General features: G+C 33.6%; 1 protein-coding gene across 1 annotated transcript in view; it reads right to left on the bottom strand.

The window, feature by feature from the left end:
- ADAMTS20 (ADAM metallopeptidase with thrombospondin type 1 motif 20) overlaps positions 1-16,436 on the bottom strand; it is a 165,405-nt gene that overhangs the window by 51,700 nt on the left and 97,269 nt on the right. Inside the window, exons 23-28 of the mRNA XM_045829562.1 lie at positions 15,401-15,520; positions 14,654-14,761; positions 13,726-13,890; positions 13,118-13,402; positions 12,225-12,386; positions 10,802-10,978 (exon numbers count right to left, since the gene is read on the bottom strand). Of these exons, the coding sequence (XP_045685518.1) occupies positions 10,802-10,978; positions 12,225-12,386; positions 13,118-13,402; positions 13,726-13,890; positions 14,654-14,761; positions 15,401-15,520 (1,017 nt within the window). The remainder of the gene's footprint in view (positions 1-10,801; positions 10,979-12,224; positions 12,387-13,117; positions 13,403-13,725; positions 13,891-14,653; positions 14,762-15,400; positions 15,521-16,436) is intronic.

The raw sequence follows: 16,436 nt of genomic DNA, 5'->3' as shown, positions 1-16,436 counted from the left end.
TAAATAGCTCAGTAGATGGTTTAGGTATTGAGAGTTTCCCAAGTCTAAACAAATGACAGAGATATAAAAGAGAATAAAAACAAAAAAATTAGAGTCATTCCAAGAATCCTAATAAATAACTAGAAAAGAGTTCAGGAAAGAGAAAACATTTGCATAGAAATTATCCAAGAAATAATACAACCAGTTTCTCACCACAAGACTCCTTAATGAAAGGATCTACAGAATGCCTAGCAAACTAAATTTTAAAACACTGAGCCACTTCATCGTGAAGTATAGAAAAATAGGAATAAAGAGAAGGTAGTAAAAGATTCAGTGACACAGGCATGGAGACAAAGGAATATACAACAGACTGGGAATTGGATCTCCAGACTTCATTAGAGCTGAGAATGCTAGGGGGTAAGGTAATGCCTTAAAATCCTGAGGGAAATTACTTTCAAGCTAGAAACCTATAACCAGCAAAACTATTAATTAAATATGAGAGGGCTGACTAAACACATTTTTAGATTTGCACAGATGGAAAAATGTACCTCCCATTTTTCTGGGTTTTTGTTTTTAAGATACAGGGGAAAAGGTGGCTATTTCTTTTAGGAAAACTATATGATCATTCTTCATTTTGAGCTGAAACTGATGCATATACATATGAAATACTCATCTGTAATTCTCATTCTGCACCTTGAAGTAAGAATACATCAAATTTCACAGGGCAAATATCTGAAGACAGCTGTTTCCTCTTTCTTTTTGGTTATTCTGCCTAGTCCAACTCTTTAATTACCCCAACCTCCTTTGTTATGGCCCTTCAAAATGTGGAATCTAGAGTTTTGTTCCTAGCAAAAAAATGGGGATCTAACTGTATATCACATACAGTTAGGTAAAGGATATCTCTGCCCTTGTTATGAACATTGCACTCAATATAATCAATATTACATCAGATTTCAGTTTCTAGTAGTCTCCCAGTTTTTGTACATGGCCAATTAATAGTTGACAAAGGAGGCAAGAATGCACAATGGAGTAGAGACAGTCTATTCAGTAAATGGTGTTGAATGAATTGGATGGATACATGCAAAAAATAAAACTAGACCAACCTGCTTACACCATGAACAAGAATAAATTCAAAATGAATTAGAGACTTAAATGTAAGACTCCAATAAAACTCTTAGAAGAGAACATAGGGAGGAAAATCTTAAAACATTTCTCTCAGTAATATTTTTTGATGTATCTTCTCAGGCAAAGGAAACAAAAGAAAAAATAAGCAAATGGGACTACATAAAACTAAAAATGTTTTGCACAGCAAAGAAAACCAACAACAAAAGGAAAAGACAACCTACTAAACGGGAGAACACATGCACCATTAAAACATCTGAAATTTATAAAGAACTTATACAATTCAAGACCAAGAACAATCCAATTAAAAAAACAGGCGAAAGACGTGAATAGACATTTTTCTAAAGAGAACATACAGATGGCCAATAGAGATGTGAAAAGATGCTCAATGTCACTAATCAGAAATGCAAATTAAAACCATAATGAAATATCACCTCATACCTGTCGGAATGGCTGTCATCAATAAACCAATAAACAAGTGCTGGTAAGGATGTGGAAATATTTGTGAACCCTCGTGAGCTGTTAATGGGAATGCAGATTGGTTCAGTCACAGTGGAAGAGTATGAAGGGTCTTCAAGAAATTAAAAATGGAACTTCCTTATGACCTAGCAATTCCACTTCTGGGGATATATCCAAAGAAACCCAAAACACTAATTTGAAAGACTATAGGCATCCCTGTGTTCATAGTAGGCTTACTTATAATAGCCAAGATATGGAAGCAACACCAGTGCCCATCAGTGGATGAGAAGGTTAAAGAGCTGTGGTACATACATACAATGAAATATTACTTGGCCACAAAAATGAGTGAAATCTTACCATTTGTTACAGCATGGATGACCCTAGATGGTATTATGGAGAGTGAAATCAGCCAGTCAGGGCAAGACAAATACCATATGATTTTACTTACATGTTAGATCCAAAGAACGAACAAAACAGAAAGACTCAAATATAGAGAACAGACTGATAGTTGCCAGAAGGGAGGGAGTGGAGAAATGGGTGAAAAGGGTAAAGGGATTGAGACATATAGACTGGTAGTTACAAAACAGTCACAGGGATATAAAGCACAGCATAAAAAATATAATATTGTAAAAACTATGTATGGTGCCAGGTGAGCACAGGACATATGGGGGTGAGAGACTTTTGTAAAGTACACTGTGCTGTATGTATACCTGAAACTAATACAATGTTAAATGTAAACTGCAATTAAAAATATAAAAACTAAAAGTGTGCACTTGAGTTGAGGAAACTTGTTGACATAATGTATTTGTGTGTGTAGGATAAGAAAGAGGAAATTGGAAGTTCCCTCCCAATTTTAAAAATGATACAAAAAGAGAAAAGACAGTATTTTAAAAATATTTCAAGAATCACAATTTACCTCTTTAGATACATATATATGTTTGGATACATATATATTTGAGTTCATAAAATAGATTGTGTCATTCATTCAAATGAGAAAATCCAAGTTTCTGAGTATCTGATATGTGGGACATCCATTAGTAGGAGACTATGTCATCCTTTTGTTATGGAACATCATCAGATACATCTCTTTTGTAATGTAACTAAATGAACTCCTAAAGTTACTCCTGGACCTTTAAATTTTTCTTTTTTTTTTTTAGAAATAACATTTTTTTCAGGTTTTAGTAGACTGTATTTTTTAAAGATTTTATTTATTTATTTTTAGGGAGGGAAGGGAGGGAGAGAGAGAGAGAGAGAAACATCAATGTGCGGTTGCTGTGGGTTATGGCCTGCAACCCAAGAATGTACCCTGGCTGGGAATTGAACCTGGGACACTTTGGTTCCCAGCCCGTGCTCAATCCACTGAGCTACGCCAGCCAGGGCTAAATTTTAGTTTCTGATAAAATAGATTCCCAGAAAGGAATATACTTTTTACAGAAAATTTTCCAAATAATTTCCCATTTAAAAAGTTTTCTAGAGTTTTCTTAAGCATTAAAAAATAATAAGGAAACATTTTTTCAGTCTATGAGTCTTATTCATAACATGGTTTTTCTCCATATTTTTATTTTAAAACAATAAAATCTTTCTAGGTTGATAGGAAAATTTGGAGATAATGCCTTATTTCATAAAACACAAACACAACAATGTCTAAAGCACTCCTCACTACAGACCAGAGTCATAAATGGCCTACTTTGCCATACCTAAATAAAAGGAACACATTATTAGCGCAATAGAAATTTGGATATTAGGATGATTTTCATGTATAAATTGTGTATCATCAAAATAGCTAGACTTTCTACCAAAATATAATGAAATGAATATAAATGAGAATTCTAAAGTCAGAGCAGAAACCACATCTAAAAGGGTTCACTGAAGTTCCCCTTCTAAGTTCCATTTACATAAAGTTCAAAAGCAGGCAACTTACCTACAATATTTGATGTCAGGATAGGGGTTACCATTTGGGTGACTTGAAGGGGATACATGGGAGAATTTCTGGGGTGCTACTGTTCTTGTTTTTGGGCGCAGGCTACACAGGTGTGTTCACTTTGGAAAACTCATTAAACTGTACCTTTATGATTTCAAATTTTGCTGGATGCCATATTTCCATAAAAGTTTAAAGGAAAAAACCAAACTCAAGTTCAAGCTGATTTCTTTCATACTAAACATAATTTAGTGGACCTCATTTCAGATTTTTTTGATGTGTTACTAGCTTTATCTATACTGTGTTTGGATTTTTAGCTCCTTGAGGAATTCCTAGGGAATATCTGGTACAGGGTAAGTGATAAAGACAAGCAAAATATGTTGAGCTTTTATGCAGTAGGCTCCATGCCAACCACTTTATCTATTGTCTCATTTAACCCTTAAAAAAAGTCCTCTTTAGGTTGCTACTATTTCTATTCTAAGAAAATTAACTCGAAGAAATGTTAAATAACTTGTCAAAGCTCACTCGGTTAAATAATTGCAGTTGAAGCCAACCTAGACATTCTAACCCCACAACTCACCTAACTACAAGATCTAGGATAGACTTAATATTGAACATTTCAGGAGGCTTACGAATAATGTATCTTCAAACTCTTTTGGTAAATGAAAGTTTACTTTTCTCTGTGAAATCAAGTGCTTTTTCTCTTACATGAGACGAATATAAAATTAGGTTACATTCCATTGCATTGGCTCTGGAACCTGCAGGTTGTAATCCAAGTGCTCATGAATTACCCTCTTGGCTCAGTGCCCCAGCATTTCACTCTCTGAACACACACTTTACCGATCTCATCATTATCATCACTTTTCTAATTTGCTACTACAAAAATTAGCTTGTTCTACAGTAGTTTGTGTTTCCCTATAATAGTGATAAAAATGGATATCTAACAGTTAAAAAACTAGACCCATCATCTAACCTTTAATGTAAAAGGGATATTTAAGAGCACATGAGAAAGCCTCTGCTTTTGGAAAATCCTAGTAATTTCTAGTGTTATTTGATTTTCTTATCAGTGATAATGTGCCAACTATAAAAAACCTCAGAGATGTATATTTTTAAAACTTTGAAGCAAAATGTTCTAATCCATTCAAATGGCTTACTAATCTTTCAGTTTCGTTGAGTATTAATACCACTTGTTAAAATACAAAAATATAACTCTTTCCAGTGCTTTTCAGGAAGTGAATGACATCAGAGAAAATAAATTGTGAGACAAGTTTCAACAAAAGTTTTAAATAATTAGTATAATGGACTTAAAATCAATTACTAGTATATGAAAGGAATATCAGCGATAAACTGCTAGACGGAAGCATGTATTTTTGCAAGGTAACTTATTTACCTAAGGAAGCTATTGATATCACATTGAAACAACCAGATTTTTGAACAGCTGTAAGAGGGTTGATCTAAGGTTTTCAAAACTAATCAAACATTCCATTTTTTAAAAAGCAAGATAACAGTAGTTGAGTATTCATAAAGTAAAATTGTTATTCATAAGTTATTCATAGAGTAAAAATGTTTAATATTATATATTCACCTTATACTTTTAAATTCTTGTTTGTACATGTTCTACAAATCACAAAATATACTTATATATTAGGTACATTTGCAATGTATAAATATAAAAATGTATAAAGGTACATGCTTAAAACTTATTGATAAAGGTATATATGATCAAAAAATTGAATTGTCTAGAAATGTCAGGCAGTAGATTTAAAAATATTACATTTGACTTGTAATTATACAGGAACTGAAATATAGCTTTCTCAAACTACACAAAATTATTTAAAATTTTAGGATATCTAAATGCACTAGTATTAACAATGCCTATATATCTGATATAAACAGTCTCATCATACAGCACGTTATAGTGTAGAATATGTCCTAAGGTATTTAAATATATTTTTCCAGAGATTAAATATTCAGAAGCATTATGTATGGGAAGATGGAAAAAGCATGAACACATGGTAATGTTTTGATATTTTTATATTGTATATGTGTGTATTACAATATACAAATATAAAGAAAAACACAGTATATTACCACTTCATGTCAGGATGTTTTTAGAGTTACTTTATACTCTGACTGCATCCACCATAACACACTCACAAAAAATCTCTTGTGATCCTATCATTAATTAGATTATCTACTTATTTTTCTTAGGTCATACATTTCAAACCTGCAAGGACCATTTGTGCCTCCAAAATTATTTTCAGAGCACCATATCTACGGAAAACTATAAATCCGTCCATATTTTCCCTGTTGGTGAGGCATGAAATCCAAGTGTGCAAAACAGGAAAAAGCTGCCAACATGCAAAGGCTAATCTGTTCTTGCAGCACAGGGACTTCGGACACCACTCCTCTCTTGCCAGGTTACGCTGGACTATATCCTACTAGTTTAGGCTTCTAGAAGGTTTCACTGGCAGAATTCTTGTGTTGTCAAGTACAGTCCTCCTTACTAATTCTTGGATAATTATAATCTATGAAGCCCTCAATATTACAAGTCTTCAATATTATAAGTCACATGGTTGGTACTGAAATGAGAGTGGGATCCCACTCTGCATTCTGACCATCTGTTTACTGACATTCACCACGGAACTGCAAACTCCTTGTATACAGGGTTGTGCCTGGTTTCTCTCTAGTGACTAGCACAACCCCCGATATGCAGATGTTCATAATTTGAGGGAGCATCAATGAATGTATGGAAGGATATGGCAATAAACAAATGGAAATACTTATTAATCATTAGCCCTGGCTGGTGTGGCTCAGTGGATTGAGTGCTGGCCTGCAAACCAAAGGGTTGCTGGTTCAATTCCTAGTCAGGGCACATGCCTGAGTTGTGGGCCAGGTCCCCAATAGGGGGTGTGCAAGAGGCAACCACACATTGATGTTTTGCTCCCTCTTTCTCCCTCCCTTCCCCTCTCTAAAAAAAAATATTTTTTTAAAAGAAACACTAATCATTAAAGATTTTGGAATAGATATCCAGCCTATTATATGCTTATGTGTCTTTTCCAAATTTAATAAAATAATTACTAAACATGTTGTTACTGAACACTCCACTCTACAAAGAACTGACAGCTTCTTGAAACCATTTCCCCCAACACATTACATAGTTCCCCGGGCTGCTGCTGGCCTGAGAAGCAATGCAGGAGTTACAGATTTCTTCCTGAGTGCATGTGGAAGGAGCAGCCTAACCCTCTTCTCCTCCCCTCAATGTTCTGTTACACAAAGCTGCTAAAATCAACAAACTGCAGATTTACCGGGTGTGTGCTGCTCCACACACACTCACTCCTGGAAGTGTTTCTGCTGCAGTCTGTATGTATATTAAGTATATACACTATATTTTCTGTAGTATGGAGATTTAAATATATATAGTTTACAAAATACTGCAAAAGTCTCTTCTTTTAAAAAGAAACATTTGGGGGAAGGTGCTAGAATCAAGAGGGTTCAAGTATCGAGCTTTCATTTTTAAACAGAATTTTTTCATTTTTGTGTAAAACAAATCTTTACCAGAAAAAAATACTCTTTTCTTCTGTTGGATCATCATCAATCCCAGACACACTGAAATACACATTATTTTTCTTACCACACATTATTTTTCTTACCAAATATGATTTCATTATATGCGGAGAAGAAAAACAATGTAGGAAAGTGACTCACTTAAATGAGACTTAGTGGGAAAATAGAGATTAATATAAATTTACTTCAAGAATATGTGTTGGAACAGTTTGATTATGTTATGTGTAATATTCCTTACTATAAGTATATAAGAGAAAAATAAAACTTTACTTACCTTTTAAAGACTGTCTTGTTTGTAAGAACATCTATTTGTAATATACTAAATAACTTCATTTATAGCATAAATTTTTATTGTTTATAATATTTAAGAAACTATAAAATTTCTAGTACTTTAAAATTGATAGCTAAACAGCAAATCATATATTTTTAGTACCAATGTTAGTTTCTAACAATTATCTGAAAAATAGCAGCAGCTTATACATATGCTAACATTATAAAAACATGTACTATTCAACAATTAAATGTTTAATAAGAGAAAAGAACAGCTGTTATTTAAGAAAAATATACCACCATAGGAAAATAGGCATTCATTACAATACAAGATCTGTTTGGTGACTTAAAACATTTTACGTATTAATCCAAGGAGTAAAAATACAACATACACACATGAATTATGCAAAGCACAAAGCCACAACACATGTCATTAATAAGCAAGGGTTAAAATACAATCATTTTACATTGACTAATCACAAAAAATAGTCATTAAATTAACAGACATGGGTTAAGATTTATTTATTCCTTTCTTTAATCATGCTTATAAATTATTACAAGATTTTCCACATGAAAATTTAAATGTACATTAACAACTTTCTTCTTAGTTACATTTTAATGATTTAGCACTTCATTTTTAATTTTGCTTTAAAATGAAAAGAGCATTTCTGAAATTCCATGTCATTCATATACATGTACATGTACACACATACATATACACACATCTGTAATTTTCTAATCTAGTGTACAGCACCTGTTGAAATGAAAGTGATCCATGAAAGAATGTTTACCTGATATGTTAATAAGAGGTATTCTGAAGTTTGGCTAATGTGTAGCAACACTGAAAGAGGTAAAATGTTATATCTGGCTTTAACAAAACTTCAGATCCCTTAAACCCTTTTAATGTAAAAGGCTAATTTAAGGGGTAAAATTCTTCATATAAGAAAAGAAATCCAGGAACTCTAATGATACATATGTACTTTATACATATAAAAGGTAAATAAATAAGTTTGTAAAAATTCTGATATAAACATTTGTGATTTTTAAAATTCACCTTCAATTTATCAGAAAAATAAAGATAGTTCACTAGTGCAAAGACTGAATTATTCAATGAACTCCATTTGAAACAGACATGTAGTAAATGAATTACATGCTTCTGTCATACTATTTTGTAATTTGTGGTTATTCTTGTTTTTCTTTATCTGTTTTTATGGGGTTGAAAAAGTCATCTAGGTTTTTCACTAAGGCATCATTTACATACAAAAACTAGCATGACACAAATATACTGGAATGTAGTATCATATATACTCCAACACTATGCAAATATAGTGTGATGCTATTCACCTCAAACTTGTGTAATGTTGTACCAGTTATATCTCAATAAAACTGGAAAAACATTGTGTGAATACTATAGTGAATATATAGGAAGTTTGATAAGCTTTAAATTGTTCTAAAATATTAAAGGGTTAAAAATCTAAAACTGACCACAAATGAACATTTTTAATTCTAATATTCTATAATTATATTTTATGTTATTTTAAAAAGCATTATAAAGTTTGTTAGATAAAACAGAAGTGAGCAAACTTTTCCCAGAAAGGGCCAAATAGTAAATATTTCAGCTTTAAGGGCTATACAGTCTCTATTGCAACTAATCAACTCTGCTTCACATTGCAAAAGCAGCTTTCAGTAATACATAAAAATGTGCATGACTGTGTTCCAATGAAACTTATTTACAAAAATAGGCAGTGGGCCAGATTTAACATATTTGGCCATAGTTTGCTGGTTCCTTAAAGAGAAAATCTGACTCAAAAACACTTAATTTTAGGTGCTTCAATACCTAGGACAATGCAGGAGACACTAATGTTTAATGCTTTGAGAATTAATAAAGTCATGAGTGAGTAGGGAAAGTAAAACCTTTGTGCTCAGAAACAAATGCCATTACAGTTAAATCTCTAATGAGTGGTTTTGACTCTGCTCTCCTAATTGGGGCAAAATTCCAAGAAGGCAAATCCATAGCCTTATTTAGACCTAGGTTTGCAAGCTAAAACCATAAATGAAAGAAAATATAACAGAGATATAGTAAAGAGAAAATGAATTTCCAACCTAAGATGGGTCACAACAAAAAAATGATACCTTTTTGTGGTGAGTTTCTCTAGTATTTCAAATCTCTTCAACTAGCCTGCAGACTCCACAGGGGTAAAGGTGTCTTTACTATCTCCATAGCACAATGCCTAGGATGTAGTAGATGGTCAGTAAATGTTTTATGAAGTAAATATGTGGATGCTTTCTATGGCAAAAGGTGTCTTTTTAATTCCCACAGAATGTTGGTTCTCTGAGGCAGCAATTTAAGATCCTCCTATAAAGTTAAAATGTTCTGTTGCTTCATATCAGTTGTACTTTGAGTATAAAGATGAATTTTTGCCTGAATAACTTGACCTACTTTTCAAAAAGCTTAAGTGGGAACTTGGGTTTATATATCATTGTAAAGCTTTGACTTATATAAAGAAAACAAGTGTACACATCAGAGTTGGCTATAAAACCAGAGTTACAATTATTTTCCAAATGAAGAACTCTTTAGGTTTATAAATGTAATTATAAATAGATTATAGACTCAAATAAGTTTTTACCTGCAAAAAGTATACTTGGTTATTCTTGATTTAAAATATCAAAAGTGTCCAACATGCTAATTTCAATATATATAAATTAATTTTCAAAGCCTGGATACTTGAAAAATACTAGAAAAAATAAACCATTCACAAATAATATTTATGAATTTTGTCTATGGCTCCAAAAAAATAAAAAATTTAAACATCCCAAAACACAGTAACTCCACACAGTGGAAGAAATGAATATTCATATAAATTACTATATAAATCATACTTTTTCATGATGTATGTAACAAACTGTAAACAATTAATTTACTTTATGTATGTAAATTTCTCTATCCTTACTTTTATATAATATTTTAACATTTCCAAACAAAATACTAAGTTTAACAATGATAAAAAGAAAGCTTTAAAGAATGTTATTTGCTTTTGGACCAGTTACTGGACATTGACAGACAAAAGGAATCCACATACAGTTATACACTCAAACAAGACACAGCCTTAATTTGTCATTGTTACAAGCACAATGTTAACATTAGATACAAATGTAAATAGCAAACATTTCTGATTAATTACAGGGCAAGCCAAAAATGTCCTGGAGTAAAATATTTCCATTAGAATAGTACCATGGTTCAAAATTCATTTGTAAAAAATAAATACATATAAAACTATTATATATATTACAGTACTTGAAATTGAATAGATTGTTCTTCCAAATTTCCAATTTAACAACACAAGCCAAGATGACCAATGATCTCCTTAAAACATAATAAGATATAGTGTGTGCATCACAACTTATAAAAAAAGAGGAACTTAAAGTAACAAGGACATAGTAAAACAGGACAAAACGAACATGATAAAAACAGGAACACTATCGTACCGATTTCCAAGGTCCCCGCTGCCACGATGCACTGTCAGGGCAGGCATGCACATGGCACTGCACCACACTGGGGGGCTTGTCTAAGCTCTCACAGTTTTGGTCCTGTGACATTTGCCCATTGGGAAATTGACACACTACAAATCTTGACTTCATTCCTCCTCCACATGTTTGTGTACACTAAAAATAAGAAGAAAATTCAAAACTAGGTGGCTTTAAAGAGAATATTATATTGCTTCATTCAATGTTTAACACATAATTAACGCTACAGTTTGAAGTTTATCCTTTGTAATTGTCAACACCTCTTCCTGGGTAAAAAAAAATAATTTAAAAAATAGATAAAATTTTGAGAATTAGTACCATATTTCAAAAAAATATCAAGATATCTATAACATAAACTCTTGGTAAGTTAAGGGCCTGGCAGGTTATGCCAAAACCAAATCTGACTGACTTACATAATAAGTATTAACTGCAATATGGATGGTATCCTATCAATAGATTACTCTGTAGCCATGAAGACTAATAAGGCAGATCTAAATTTATAAACATAGAAAGATGTTCAGTGTATATTACATAAAAGCAGCAGGCTAGAGACTAGCATGAGTATATACCCTATTTCTAGACCAACATAGAACATAAATCTGTCAGGAAATGTTTCAATATGTTAGAAGTTCTTAATCTCTACATAATTTTTTATATGTGAATGTTCACAATAGGCATGTATAAATTCCAAAGTAAAAGTGTTACTTGATATTTATTAATACCTGGTAAAAAGTGTGTCTTTAGAAAAATATTTCTAAATTTCTTATGAAGAAAAAATATGTACTAAAAATAATTAAGCAAAAATATTTGACTAAGTTAGGTGTTTTATTTTATTCAGCCAACACCAGTATGTCTTCCTTATTTTTCCTCATTTATAATGTAGGTGAGATTAGTATTCATTATAACCATTTAAAAATTATCTTCATATCCAAAATAACTAGAATTATGCCAGGATGTAAAGAAAGTACTCAATAATCATCAACTACCTGCTTAAGGGATTCATCAAATGAATGGTTCAATAGTAAGATATAAACATGGGCTATACATTGATCTAACTTTCTATCTCTATATCAATCCAATTTTCTAAGAAATTAAACTATTCATATATTAATGTTAGAAAGGCCTTAGGTTCACAGACATATTGGCTAGCCTTATTAGATTTGTTTAAAAATCTCTAGTACATGTTTCCTGTCCTGAGTGAGTGATATTTACCATGAGAGAATATCTATTAAAAGAACACAGTTTTATTCACTGGAGGACAAAAACAAATCTTTCTGAATAGTATAGTGAAGTAAGGTTATCCATCAGTTAACAGTAGGGAGTGCTCAACTTTCCGTCTTCAGAGATGCCAGTCTCCACAAGTTTAAGAAATACTACGACTTACTTCTCCCCAGCTTCCATAGGCCCACCGTGGACAAGGTCCTGAGTCACAGTGCTTTGACTCTGGAGGTTTGGTGGCTGCATCACAGTAATGAGCATTTTGTCCATCTTCGTCCTGGCAGACCACAACTCGACGCTGGACACCTCCCGCACAACTGCTAGAACACTGAAAAGACAAAACACGTAGACCACAGTTTCACATTGTGAAGTCATGTGGTGAAAAACATTAGTATTTGACTCAAATTCAAACACCCCACATTAAAATGCCTCTCATTGCAATCATTAATTTGAATCAAGAAAATATGTCACAACACTTGAGTTTTACTAGGGTCTTGTTAGAATCAGTTGATGGCAAGGTGATGTTTTAAAGCTTGCAATAGGAAATTCACCTTTGTCCTAAGCATGAAGTAAAAAGAATGAAAGTTTTAAGGTATCAATATGAAGCAATTAATAATAGTGCTGTTACTTAACTTTCACACCTGTGGTTTCATTTTGTGTCACTCATGTCATGTAAAACATGAAATACAATTGTATCCTCCGTAGTTTATCATGATTTTACACCAGCTTGCTGCATTGCTATCACTTTCTAGGTTTGATTATTTTCATAAACCTTTGTAGTCTTAAAAATTTTCTTTTGCTTTTACTATAATAGACTGGAATCTGGTTGTTTTTAAGGGCATTCTTCTGTAAGTATAATATCACAGTAGTGTATAATTCGATACGAAATTCAGGGACTTGTTACCTATATCAAAACTTGCTTAATCCCTGTAAGATTTAAACTATTGATTTTCATATAAATCTGGCATTGAAAGCATTTGATGTCATGGCATACATATCTGTTAAAAGGCTATAATAACTAAATTACAGAATTACTGTAACTCAATAAAGATGGCTTACTGATCCCCATGGTCCTGTTCTCCACTGGTTTCCTCTGATGGATGGGTGGGCCCCCCATTTTTCAACATCCTCCGGTTTGTGCGTTAATGGAAAGTTCCTGCCTGGAAAGTGGTTTGGCTGCTCGGAGAGGCTTGGAAAGTGGCTGTACGGACAGGCTGCCACCTCACATTGTTGTTCGGCTGAAGGGCGGACTTCGGGATCACAGTAATTCTCATTGATTGGCTGGTGGTACCTGATGCATAAAACTTGTCGATTTGCTTTTCCAGGGCCACAGGAAGCTGAACACTGATCACAAATGTAGATGACATTTGTAATGTAATAAACTACAATATTACTAAATATCAAATATTTTTAATTTTTCAATTACAATGAACATTCAGTATTATCTTATTTGAGGAGTACAACATAGTGGTCAGACATTTGTATAACTTATGAAGTAATACGCCCCTATTACCCTAGTACCCACCTGCCACCATGGATTGCTATTACAATGTTATTGCTGTATTTCCTATGCTGTATTTTGCGCTCCCTGTGACTATTTTGTATCTGCCAATTTGTACTTAATTATATTTAGATTTTTCACTTTTTTCTCCCATAAAAATACTTACAGGTGACCAATTCCCTGTTTGCCACTCCCCACAAGGGCTAAAGCAGACAGAGATTTCAGCAGGTCGAGGTGAGTGAGCACAATACGATTCATCTGCTATTCCGTCGTGAACATCTCGACAGCTTACATAGCGGGCTTGATTTCCTCTTCCACAAGATGCAGAGCACTTAAAAAAAATTGATGTATACCAAGGTGTTATATAGTACCTCTCCTAACTCCCTTACACATAGTTGTTGCTCAAATTTCTAAACCATCAAGTTTCTTGAAAAATCAAATTGTAATTGCTATTACCTGGCACTGCTTCTGAGTCAATGGCAGGGCAGTGAATATCCCACTCAGTTTAGACCGAAAATTTCACAACTCAAATATTGACAATAATGACAAAAAAAAAAAACACTCAACTTCTTAGAATACTCATTAGTTACTTCCAAAATTAGAGATATAAAAAGCATTGTATGTAAGAGAATGTTAAGATATTTAAAATATCTTTGAAGACCTAATAGAGTAGATATGAACCCATAATCTATTCAGAGAATATGCAAAGCCTTGAAATATATATGACATATGGTCAAAGCAAAGTTTTCAGTTTAGAAAAACATGTAAGTCAATACTTTAAATAAAGGCTGAGAAAAGCCTCATATCACATCTGCTTCTTATAACAACCTGTGATATAGTACCCCCATCTTGTAGACTAGAAAATGGACTGAGAAAACTTAAGTTTCTTGTCCAGAGACACAGAGTTCTTGAATGGCACACAGGATTTGGGCACTAACATCACCTAATTCTAAACCCCAAACTCCTCCCACACCATCAAAATACCTGAGAATGAATGCAGACATTAATTTGACACATTTGTAGCGAGCACTTTGTTGATGTCTAAAAGCCTCCAATAACAGAACCTCTGTAGCTTCTTAAATAAATTCACTTACTGGAGTCCAAGAACCATATCGCCATTGTGCTAGCTTTCCCATGGGAACAGCTGGTAAGGGAGTAGCCCCAATTTTAGGGAGAATTGGGCAAGGTGTCACTATGCAGTCCTATTCAAAAGAAAAATTGATCTCATAAAACAGGAATTAACTAATCACTCTGATGTATTTTATACCCTATACTTCATTTCTTCTTCCACATAACTATTTCAAGAACAGTTGCAAACAATGTAAATGTATCTTCCTTCCACCCTACCTCCCCCCCAACCCCTGCTGCCACCCAGCTAAAGTACAAAGTAATGTCAAGGGCTTGAAGATCACAGTATGTCTCTGACTGAATCTTCAAGTTTGGGTCATTTGTCTGATGGATGAAAAGGAAAAGAGCAATAGGTCTTCAAAAATATCACTGGACTGAAACATTCTGAATAAACACAGACACTACCTTAAATAATACAAGAGACTTTAAAGAGTTGGTAATATTCATAGTAGATGTTGTCCTTCTGCAGTTCAAAGGATGGAAATATATGTTTAAGGAGTGATCCAAAGGCAGATAAAAAAATGGAAAAATCATTACCAAAGCTACAAAATGGGCAAAATGGTGAACAAAAAAAGCTCTCTGACGTGCATGCATGCACACACGTTCCTAAGGCAGATGGTGGGAAAAATACATGTGGAAATAATGTTAACACATCAATAATCCTCCTATATCACAAATCTTTCTTTTACGATCCATGAAGATGTGTCCTTTACCTGCCTGTCACTAGGGCGACTAGCACGATGGCACATTCTGTCATCCAACACGGCGCTAAGCAGCTCATGGATACATTTAACAGCGCGCATCTGGTACCCCTGTCCACAGGTGGCTGTGCACTGAGGAATGTGAGCACATATCAAACACCACTATTATTTCTAAATTACACAAATTTTTAATGAAGTCATAGATAATAATATACTTGCAGTCTATCTTATTACTTTTTTACACTAAATTCCAGACTAAGTATTAGTAATATTGCTGTATATATTTATTCAAATATATGAGAATACTAATAAAATATTGACATTAAAATGGACAGTTACTATCCTATCTTTAAAACATTATCATGTTAAAGTATCAGTAGAGACCTGACATTTGAAGGCAGAGTGAATGGAATTTAGGGAAACTAAATACTTTTCAAAATCCCTCTGGTGTACCTCTGTCTATGGACACCTGGTTGGCCAGAAAGAAAAACAGGTGGGTCCCAGAACTAATTAAGCCTGAAGTATCACTAGAAGCAAAATGACAAAACTGAAGCTGTCCTACTCTAGGTGCATCATGAGATGGCAAGGGGTTTTTTTTGGAAAAGAGTAATACTGGGAAAAAGAAAAGGCAGTAGAAAGAGCAGAAGACCAAATCTGAGATGGATTGACTCCACAAAAGAAACCATAGATATGAGTTTAAATTGCTGAGCAGGGCTGTTGAGGACTGGACACTGTGGACAGCACTCATTCATAGAGTCACCAGGACACAGCTCAGTAACTTCCAAAGAAATAAAGTAGGAAGGGCGTGCAGACAAAGTCAACGCGATGGCGAGAGAACGTTTCCCATTAACTGTGGCAGCCTCCCACAGGACAATAAACTGCCCACCCTCATCCAGCCTGACCACTGCTCATCCTGAAGATTCCTACCTCCCCTCGGGCAAAACATCTAAACAATGCCTATTCTAAATACAGTGAAGATCATTTAGAAACAGAACATGAAAATATTTATAAACACACTGATGAAAGCACAAAATTCATAGCGTTTTCG

This window comes from Phyllostomus hastatus, unplaced genomic scaffold (assembly GCF_019186645.2).
Source record: "Phyllostomus hastatus isolate PE091 unplaced genomic scaffold, TTU_PhHast_1.1 phas_scaffold_93, whole genome shotgun sequence".
NCBI classification, from domain to species: domain Eukaryota; kingdom Metazoa; phylum Chordata; class Mammalia; order Chiroptera; family Phyllostomidae; genus Phyllostomus; species Phyllostomus hastatus.
This window is presented reverse-complemented; position numbering and strand designations above follow the sequence as displayed.